Source organism: Temnothorax curvispinosus, unplaced genomic scaffold (genome assembly GCF_003070985.1).
Source record: "Temnothorax curvispinosus isolate PA1 unplaced genomic scaffold, ASM307098v1 QBEX01014901.1, whole genome shotgun sequence".
Classification (NCBI taxonomy): domain Eukaryota; kingdom Metazoa; phylum Arthropoda; class Insecta; order Hymenoptera; family Formicidae; genus Temnothorax; species Temnothorax curvispinosus.
The window spans coordinates 518,830-530,210 of record NW_020224681.1 but is presented as its reverse complement, the minus strand read 5'-3'; the positions used below and the strand labels follow the sequence as shown (position 1 = coordinate 530,210).

Genomic DNA, 11,381 nt, shown 5'->3' with positions numbered 1-11,381 from the left:
CCTCGTCCTGCCTAAAAAAATTAACGCAAATAAAATTGTCAAAGTAGTAAAAGTAAGTCTCTCTGTTATTTATAGTTAGATAATCTCTTTTCGTATAAAATTATATTGTTACTAAAAATAAATTTTTTATAGTTGCAGTAGATGATAGAGCATCTAAATTAAATTGAATTAGAAATTATTAGAATACTACAAAGAAAATTAAGATTTCCTCATAAGAAAACAATCGCAATCAACATATATGTATTATATTTGATATTAAAAATTCGTGAAAATATGAATACCTATGAAAAAGTTTGAACTGGAGCTTATATGTTTTGCTACTATTGTCTGGTTAGGTTAGGTTAGATTAGGAGTTAGAGGCAAATATAGACTGTATCGACATCTTGTGAAACACGTAGAATCAATCAATGATAATCATCTAACGAAAACTTGACAATTTACGTTATCGACATAAATTGTTATCCAAAAAATATACATAGTATACTATATTCTTTTTGATATTAAATACAAAAATTTTTTCATTCTAAGTTATTATTTTATAATGCAGGTAAATTTAATTCATTTTACTTTTCTCAACGAAATAAAAAAAAAGATTTCCTATATAAAAATTTTTATTATTTCCGATACATTGAATTATATGTATAATATAAGAGAATATCATAAAAAAAATTTAAACTTAATCTAATTTCCTGTGACCCGCATGAATTACGATTGTAATAATACATAACAAATTTAAGTGTGCCCTTAAATAAATGTTCAAAATCGCAATACAATACAAAACATGTTATGATATCAGACAGCAACATTTATATGTGACAAGGAAAGATATAAGTTACATATATATATATACATAACTTATATATAGATATTTATTATGTAACACCTAATTTTTTTTATATATATGTATTGTAAAGAGGATAATTATGCTTTTTTTGTTTTTGTTTGCACAAAAATACATATCTCACAAAGCGTTCATCTTCAAGTGTGTTTGGAAGTATTTGCCATCTCCTTTGGTCGCTTGTCTATTAATTTCCTTATGGCGCTCTCGGCTCACTATCTCCTCCAAGACTTCTCCGTCACCTTTGATTAATCTATGCAAAAATACAAAAATTATTTAAAGAGACATATACAAATTTAGAAGCAAGAACATATATATATATATATATATATATATATATATATATACATATATTATGTATATTATATATTTCATTATCTGTATTCAATTGCTTTGCAACATATTTACCTGTGTCTTCCAGTTTCTTCGTCATATACTCTACGCATGATGGTCTGTCTTTTTTCCCATTCCTCTTTTGTCATGGGCGCCATGGCTTTCGCTCTTTCTATCACATCCGATACAATTTCCTTCATTTTTTCCTTGCCATCTTGAACTTGTTGCTTATTTTCCTTAGACTTCTTCTTACCGTGTCCTTTTTTCTTGGATGCAGATTTCTTTAGTTTCTTTTTCAATTTCTTCCTCATCCGTTTTTTCTTCTTCCGTTTCTTCATTTTCTTCTTCAATTTCTTAGCCTTCTTCTTGGCTTTCTTCTGCTTCTTTTCGTCCTCTGAGCTATCAATGCTGCTGCTACTGCTATTGCTGTCAGTATCGCTGCTACTGCTGCTGCTAGTGCTGTTGCTGCTGCTGGAACTGCTGCTGCTACTGTCGCTACTGCTACTACTGACACTAGACGAACTAGATGCAGACGACAACCTTTTCCTCTTTAATTTCTTGCGACTTGGCTGAGTTATATGTTGTGTTATTTCTGTTTTCTTCTCTTTCTGTTTTACTGGTTCAACTGTATCTGTGTTATCTTTTATTGAATCAGATTTTTCTATCTTAGAGATAGATCTTGATCGATTTGCATGCTCCTTCGAACTACTTTCTCGCGAGAGCTGACTAGTCGCATCGTGGCCACTATTTCTATAATAACTCGATACCCTCGATCTGTTATGATTAAATGTTCTTTCGAAGCATCTGCTATTATATCTATTATAATGGTAATTGTTATGTATATCTCTTCTATTTCTATTATAACCGTGATATCTGTAAGGTCGTGAATAGCCATAATCTCTTTGATTATTCAAAAAGTTACCTCCGGGCCTCCGATTGTAGAATCTATAATCGTTACTATATCTTCCACTTCTTCTTTGCAATTGTTGTTCTGTGTTATTTTCATACTTTTTAGTTTTGTGCTTTACATCCTCATCTCTACTGTTCTTTGCTTTATATCTATTTTTCTCCGAGTTTGAAACATAAGAAGAACTAGAAGTGTTGGAACTACTCCTACGTCTCGATTTCTGTCTTTTATCCTTGCTGCATACATATCGTCTTTTTCTGTTCTTCTCAGAATCATTGTTGGAAGAAGAAACCGACCGTCTCTTTAACTTGCCTTTGTCCGATGACTCTGTCTCCATAGCAGGTTTCCCCAGATTATTCATCGTATCAATGATCTACCGAAAAGAAACTTTATTTAAAGCAAATCTTATAGAATCAAATCCATTAAAGTAAATGATTTGATGATAATTAAATCATCTATTTCACGTGGTCGAATCTACAAGATTAATCCATTTCTTCTATCAATACAAAGTCCATTATTCTCGATGAAACATGTTCACTTCAATGTCATAACACAATCATCCGTAAGCCACAAAAGATTTAGCTTTCCCAGCAAATTTCGGTGTTTACCTACTACAATACGTTACAAAAATCTAACCTCCTCCGTCATGTTCGCCGATTATTACGTCTTGTCACGTAAAATTATCACGCCAAACAAATAATAATCTATCTTTTTCTCATTTATCGATATTTGTCGATTGAAGGATTGGCAATTGACCAAAACGCGCTAAGCAATTACCTGTTCATTATTTTCTAACCATCTTCGTCTACTCCAATCTACTCGATCTCCATCGTTCCGTTTCGAAAACTTGAAACGGCGGCACGGCCGACGGCCGGGCGGCAGGCGGCGGACGCGGACGCGCAAGACTGCTTCTCATCTCTCACTTTATTTAGGGTTTTTCAAGCACAATCATACCTTTTCCGGAGTCTTTCTGTTGGCAATGGATTCTACCATATAACTCCTATAAGGTTCCCAGTACCCAAAGATCATAAGCGCGCCTTGCGAAGTGTAGAAAACAATGGATGTAAATGATATGTTACACTAAAAAATTCTTACATATTTAATTAATATTGAATTATAATCTCTTCCATTTTTAACGCTTTAAATATTTTAAATAAATAGATATTTTACAAAATTAAATTTTGCGCGTTTTTCACATTATCAATATGGCGTTCTAAAAGTGCTTTACTCCTAGTGAATATAATTATTTGTAATCGAGTTATACGATTTTGATCGATTGTATCGCTTGCTTCGATTTCTAAAAAATTCGATTGTGTGAAAGCTGCTATAGATGCCTAAGCTACTTCGATATATTTTAATAATTAATTCAATTATGTATGTTATATGTTATATGTAGTATGTACATACATTGAAAATCTCTCAATGTTTGTTTATAATGTTTTGATTATGTTGATAAATTTATAAGTAATACGTAATATATCGGATATTTTGATTGATTAAATTAAAAAGTATATTATATATCGATTGACAGTGAAAAATGATGCAATTGGGAACAAATTGTTGCTGCAAAGATAAAGTAATCTAGCTTTATCGTTTAAACATATAATGTAAATTTCTACCATAATTAATATATGATTTTGTGCTTTATTGTCACATACTATTATTATATTAATTTATTTATACATATAATTTTCAATTATTATATATTTTATTTGGTATTATATAAAAATTATGGTTAAAAATACAAAAAGCATTTATATATATTATATAATATTTACGCGCAGCAGGAATTACAACGCAAAAAAATAGTAATAAATAAAAATATTATTACTACTATTACTTTATATATTTACTATGTTATAATAATAATTAATACATATAAGCAATGTTTCATTTCACCTTCCGAGACTTCAAACACACACACACACACACACACACACACACAACAACGTCATATTATGTTAACAATTTAAAAGGATTAGAAATGCATGCTTTGAAAATAATTAATTATAGAAGCCAATTTTTTTTCTTCTCCTTTGATTTTTTCTCTTTCTAAAGAGCAGTAAGTATATTTTGTAATAAGTGTTGTCACACATGCTTAATTTAATATAAAATTAAAACAAAGTTCACAAATTAACAAAAAGAAAATTGTGCTAGATTTTGATTTAATTTGGTTTTGCAAAACAACTTTATAATCAGCACATTTATATTATAAGTTGTTTGTGCATAAGTTATTTGTTATAAAGTTGTTTTACAAAATGAATATTATTTTACCCTTTAGACTGTTTTGCAGATCGGTAATCGGAGCCACCGGATCATCAATAAATGCCATTACGTAATTGTAGTCATTTAAGTCGAACATATTCGATGCATTAAAATTTTAAAATATCAACTAAGAAAAAGAGAGAAACGAAGACAAGATTTATAATTATGGTTAAAAATATCTCCAATTAAATTATGTACATTATACTAATTATATTTGTCACACTCTTTTTCTGTATGTATTATATATACATATGGAGGGGTAAAAGCCATAGTGGGGTAAGTCAATATTTTAAAAAATTTGACTTACCCCACTATGTGGCACACAGTAGTTAATTAAAAGTACATAAAGCTACTTTTCTAATTAGTTTTTTTATCTCTAAATGGTTTGCTCGTACAAAGATTTGATCAATATTGATCGTTGAAACATGTCAGATATCATCATCCGTCACCAAATGCACCGAACTCGATCCTGCTCTATCTCTGGAACTAGAAAAAATCATCGAGACGATCAGTGCGCCTAAAAAAGGATTGTTGGCCTGTGACGAGTCACCTGCGAGTCTAGAACAGAGATTTCAGGAAATCGGTATAGATAATACCGAATCTACGAGACGTGCTTATCGAGAAATGCTGTTGTCCGCTGACAAGGTCGCTGCACGTGATGGCAGTAGAAATTTTAAACCGCGGCAAAGACGTAACGCAACAGATTCCAAAAATATAGCTTCATAATCGTAGTAGTAACTCAAGAACATATGTATGTGTATAACACGTAACAATACAAGCAATGTTTCATCTAACAGAAAAAAATTTTTTTTTTCTTTCAAACTTACAAATATTTATTATACAAACATATACCTAATAAAAAAAAAAAAACAATTAACTTAACAACTTTGCATATATGTACTTTTAACTTCAGTCTCAATTCTCGCAATACATAAGCGGGGTGATTCTGCACCATGAAACGATCCATCAAAGAACGTCGGAAGATGTGGAATTCGTCGAGTTCCTGCGTCGAAGAAACATCATAGTCGGTGTGAAAGTCGATCGAGGTTTAGTGCGTCTCTTCGGTACTGAGGACGAGAAGACTACGCAAGGTTTGGACAATTTACAGGAGAATTGTGTTCGGTACAAAAAGGAAGGCTGCCACTTCGCCAAATGGAGATGTGTTTTTTCGATTTCGGAACGATGCCCCAGTCACCTGGCAATGATCACCAATGCAAATGTTCTTGCGAGGTCTATGATCATTTTAATATTCATGGAAACTTAATTATATATGTATCGCGCGCGACTGACAGAAGCTCGTATAAATTTTTGCACATATTTTTCACAAACAATTACAATATACATATAATTATTATTAAACATGGATATAAAACTTTTACAATTGGCATTTGATCGTTGAAGTATATACATATATATGTATGTGTAAAAAGTTATAGCGCAAGATATAGAGTTCCATTGTGTAACACGAAATATTTTCAAGTGTCTCGATACAGGTTTGCTAGCATCTGCCAAAGCGCGCGAATGGTTCCCATAGTAGAACCGGAGATATTGAGCAATGGCAAATACGGTATAGATCGGGCTTTGCAAGTTCACGAAGAGATGCTGTCCATCCTGTTTCGTGCTCTGAACGAGTATCACGTGTATCTTGAGGGAATGGTTTTGAAGCCAGCGATGGTGCTGTCGGGCATAAAAAATGCAATAAAATGCACGCCGCAGGTAGCTCATTTAACCTATTTTAATAATTAAAGCGAGTTATAATTTCCTAAAAACCACATTAATTTTTATTGAGTATATTTGCTCAAACATTTTATCTCGCGATGTTTAATTATAGATTGTCGCTGAGTATACGCTAAGAGCATTACGAAGAACAGTACCCGCAGCAGTTCCAGCAATTTTTTTTCTAAGCGGCGGTCAAACCGACGAAGAAGCGGTGTTAAATCTAAATGCCATTAACGCATGTGACAATAAAAAGCCATGGAGGCTTAGTTTCTGCTATGGGCGTGCTTTGCAGGTGTTTAAAAAATTCATTCAACCCATTTTATTCTAAATTGAATTTATTGTATTTTCTGATATGTATCTATAATATAAATTCTTTAGCAAATTTTTGAAAGCTATTCCAAATTGATAAAAAAATTCTGCATAATTCCATAAGTTTGACTTATATATCATCTGCTTCGCTAGAATATGGCGATGAAAATTTGGAAAAACAATTCGGAAAACGTGGATAAGGCTCAAGCAATGTTTCTTAAAAGAGCTCAATTATGCTCCGAAGCATCTTTAGGAGAATTACAGGTTGAGGAGAACAACTTGTGCATTCGATCGAATTAAACAGATATTTAGTTATCTCTCTTTATATGTAGATTAATATGTAGTTATAATATGAACATACTTTTATAAAATTTTATAATCGCCAGAAAAATTAACGTAATACAAGTATTTTAAATATATGTATATTAATTAAATTATTAAAGACATTTTTTTAATAAATAAAATTGTGCAAGTTTCATTATTTCAACAAAATGTATATGATTTATTATTAGGCGAGAATTCTTCACTTCTAAAATCTCCGAAAGTCACAGATACGTATATGAAGTTTGGCTATAAATAACGATAAATTATTTAGCGCATATGATAGTAAAGGTAATGCGGCTACAACAATATATTTCTTAAATAGTGTCTCATGATAAAACAATCTTTATTAAAAGATTCCCCCCCCCCAAAAAAAACAAATTATAGACTACAAATATATATCTATCATTGCATTTCACTATTATCAATACATTTTCTTGTATGTAATTTTCACATATTCTTGATAAAATATAGAATTTTAAGAACACTTCCAAATATATATATCTCTATATATATACACAATATAAAAAATCGATAAGATATTGACCCGATGGAAAAATCCAACAAACTCATCACTTTTACACAGTTAGTATTCACTGGTAGATAAAAATAGAGGGTCGAGCCCACTTTAACAATAATACAATCTGGTGATCGAGAGAAAGGAGGCACGTCCGACGATAATGACGGTATTATGCGAGAAATTTCATCAGTTTCGATAAATGTTAAGCAAGGTGCCCTTGACTGACCTCTAAAGTAACGGTTCTCAATGCAAGGCTCTCATATAGGGGGACTTGCCCGTCTACTCTGGTCGATATGTCGTCATCCTCTCTGCCCCGGTGATGCTCCAATGCCCTCCTTCCTGGATAACTCATCACCACGTGGTATACGTCAGTAACGTAACAGGCGCGTGCTACGAAATACATAATACGGCAATCTTTTAGTTGAAGAAAATTGCTCGGACGCACAAAAAAACTTTTTTTGCAAAACGGTATTTTTAATCAAAGACCATGAGATATAAATGCTATTCGGTGTCATTCTATTAGTGATCGCGATTGTTTTCAATAAACATTTGATAATAATAAAGGAGCCAAAATATTGATCAAATTACATGTATACACATATATCGTTTTGCAATTTTACATTTTATTTAATATTTTATATCGATATCATATACTTATTCAAATAAATTTTTTTTCAACGTATTATTACTTAACAATTACATTTTACAGACGTATTACGTTCGTTCTTTGACCGTAGTTTAAGATCGTATGACGGAATCCGACCGGCTGATCTCCGTCCGCCTTATCTTTGTTATAAATCGTGTCGCAAAGTTGAGCACCCTCCGTGTACAAGAGCTAAAGCGCACGCGCGTGATAAACACACAATCAGACTTTGAAACCGACGTCCGACGACCGACGACGACGGACGACGACGACGGCTGGCCGCTGGCGTAGTCTTTCTCAGTCGCACTCCAGCCATCAGGTGGATTGTAACAAGCGCTCGCGCGGTCCCCACACATCCCACAAATCCTCATTTACAACTTACAACTAGGTGAGTCCACGTGTTGCCCTGTTGCCTCGTTTTCACGACAGAAAAATTCTATACCCCATGGGACGTGCCTTTCTACACCAAGTATCGATCGTCTCGCATTGCCTCGAGGAATACCTGAAATTTTATGCTCGACCTATCTATATAACGACCTTCGACCTTGACTGACATTTCGTCGCCATCGTTATCGTGCGCGACTTATCCGCTCGCTATTCAATGACAAGTATCAATCGCCTTTACATATATTTATATATTACCAATATGTATATCGAAATTCTTATGTTCTTCATTTTAGCTCCGAAATTTTTTTACGCTTGTCGTGCGCGTGACCCACTATACACAGGCGAGCACGTAAGAATATAAGAGATATTTTTGTAACGCAAATATCTCGACGAACGCAATCGAGAATCTGATCTATAAGAGTTGGAGCAATTTTTCCAAAGATTTCAGTAAATATAACTTTGCTGTGTAAGTTGAAATTTTTTATAAAAAAGGAAAACAGTTTTATAATATATAAAAATCAAGTCTCATTTATTAGGGAAACATCTGTGTCTTAAAGAATTTTAATAAGCGTCATTTTAAAGAATTTTAATAATCGTCATTTATCAGAGAGCCGAAAGAATCTTTCCACATGCAGTTGATCACGTACAGCTTCATACAGTATGCATGCATCATTATAATAGGTGAATAGGGTATTCTCATATTCCGTTACAGTCCGTTACACGATCAATAATTTAAAGCGCTGTCATCAATCTCTTATTTTCTCTGAGAAAATTTGGAAGATTCTCTCACTTCCAAAAACTTGGCTCAATATTGATCTATTTCATAGTTCATTAAACGTATTAATAAATAATTTAAAGATAAAAAATTTAAATCAACATTTAATTATTAAAAAAAAACTTCAACAAATGCTAAAAGCCCAAGTATAATAAAAATCGATTGTCACCGAACTTTTAATTAATATAAATCAATTTATTATTAGTTAATTACGCAATCGCAATATGTAAAATTAGAAGTTATCTATGTACATACATACATACATTGAACATTGTTTGTGCAATCCAATACCTATATGTGTGAACATACCAACAGTTATTTTGACAGACGATGAAACAGTCATGCATGTTAAATTATTAGCGAAACACGTGTGGGTGTGCGCGCGCGCGCGCACCTCGTATGTATATACAAGATGTCCCATTTTAATTTAAACAGTCAAATATCTCGATATCACGTAGCTTTAGAAAAAAATTTTTCAGACAAAAGTTGTATGGTTTCAAGGGAGACGTAAGATGGTGGCAATGATTTAATCTTGGATAGTCGTTTCAAGGTCACGTGAAGGTCACCTTCAATTTCTTATATAAAATCCCCGATATTTTTCATTGCATACTCTTGAAACTATACAACTTTTATCTGAAACATTTTTTTTAACTACGTAATATCGAGATATTTGACTCTGTTCAAATTAAAATAAAACACCCTGTATTGTAGATGCAAATACTCGATTGGAAACAGCTTATTGTCAATGTACTGCCATACGTTTTTTAATTCATAAACACAAATGGTCAAAGTCACTTACTATTTTTTGCCTATTATAATTTTTTACATGAAAAAACATTCAGTTTTGCTATGTTATAGCACAATAATTATAAAATATAATAACGTTACAAAATTTCTCATTGAAAAGAAGAAGACACAAATTTATATATTTATAAAACACCTCACAAAGACACTCGTATCACTTTGAATTCGTCTAATCGATCGTCATATAATGGTAAATTAAGAAAAATTAATACACATTTCTTTCAGTTTTGGAAGTTGTAAAAGTTTATGTCATACCAGTAACGTGAGCTATTTCAAGTTTCACTAGAAAGTAGTTTGTTTGATAACTCTGGCTTTCACCCCGCACTTTTCTTCGATTGCTCCGGTATTTGCAGAGCAACAACCATCATAAAAATACAGTTGATCTAAATATATCGCTACGCAAATTACAGATTGGCGAGTTACCAACTTTTATGTCTACGTCGCGCATTTGTTTTCCCGCTGATGATGCAATTTATGTCCGCGTACGTAGTACGTATACGTCGCTTAAAAAAAATCATCGCTCTCAAATCCTGCCTTTCACTTTCAGAAGTTTGTCATGATACAGAATTCATAGATAGAAGGATATCACATACCGTTATTCAATGTTTAATACAAGATTAATTTTTTCCTCAACAAGAAAGCAAATTGATTTTAAATCTATTAACTCTTAAACATATCTTTGGTTGTAGGTTGATCTTAATAAACAATGTCATGTAAATTAAATTAATGCAAATCTTACCCGTCAATCTAGTTGCATTGTCTGTGAATATTGCGAATCCGATAGAAACACCGCGTATGCCAAGTATGCCAAATAGCGAATGTACGCAAGACTGTTCTCGTTCTCAGATCCTCAGATTCTCTGATTCACGCAAGTTTCGCAATGTTGAACCTTCTCCTTCTCGCGGATACGAATCAGCTGGAAAACGGCGCAAGCGTATCACAAGTCTTCACCCTGACTAAGGACCGCGACATGTAATTCCATCGTCCATCGTCGTTATGTGTTGAGTATTGACCGTCGAACATACTCGATTCGAACCGTGGAAACCTGCCAACAATCAACAATATGACAATTAATTTGCTTCTCCAAACGTGAGCTAATATATATTCGCGATTATTAATATACATGTATTAAATGAGGATAAGTCCGTACATGTGTAAAATATGTGCAGCAGATGTCTTCGATTTTATTTCTCTTTATTAGAGTACTTTTTTAATCACACGTGTTAAATGATTAAAAAAGTATCATTACAACATAACACAACATAATTATATTTACTATAAAGGCCACAAACGTCTGTTTGTGCGCTTGCTCATTATCTCATCCATCCGTACACACACGTATCTTACACATAAAGAACTTGCACGTTTCCAGTAAATGTGGAATGTGCTATCTTGAGGTAATCTGAATAAGTATCGTGCAAAATCAGTTTCGTTTATAGTTTAGCAAGCATAATCAGCGTTCAATCCGGCATAACAAATAACAGATAACGTCGCATATTGCATCACAATATGCAAAACGATTTACATAACATCGTGCAACACATAGTGATTACGTTCAAA

General features: G+C 32.8%; 2 protein-coding genes across 2 annotated transcripts; one reads left to right on the top strand and one right to left on the bottom strand.

Annotated features, from left to right (window-relative positions):
• Nucleotides 1-611: 611 nt before the first annotated feature.
• Nucleotides 612-2,987, bottom strand: LOC112465092 (ADP-ribosylation factor-like protein 6-interacting protein 4). The gene is made up of 3 exons (XM_025032468.1): nucleotides 2,856-2,987; nucleotides 1,247-2,451; nucleotides 612-1,091 (listed from the first exon to the last, which is right to left on the bottom strand). The coding sequence occupies exons 2-3, from the start codon at nucleotides 2,437-2,439 to the stop codon at nucleotides 962-964; spliced, it is 1,323 nt and encodes a 440-aa protein (XP_024888236.1). The 5' UTR covers nucleotides 2,440-2,451; nucleotides 2,856-2,987; the 3' UTR covers nucleotides 612-961.
• A 1,669-nt stretch (nucleotides 2,988-4,656) lies between these two features.
• Nucleotides 4,657-6,765, top strand: LOC112465125 (fructose-bisphosphate aldolase-like). Its single transcript, XM_025032527.1, has 6 exons — nucleotides 4,657-4,668; nucleotides 4,776-4,988; nucleotides 5,257-5,573; nucleotides 5,837-6,059; nucleotides 6,175-6,354; nucleotides 6,525-6,765. Exons 1-6 carry the CDS (start codon nucleotides 4,657-4,659, stop codon nucleotides 6,669-6,671), a joined length of 1,092 nt encoding a protein of 363 aa, XP_024888295.1. The 3' UTR covers nucleotides 6,672-6,765.
• The last annotated feature ends 4,616 nt before the right edge of the window (nucleotides 6,766-11,381 follow it).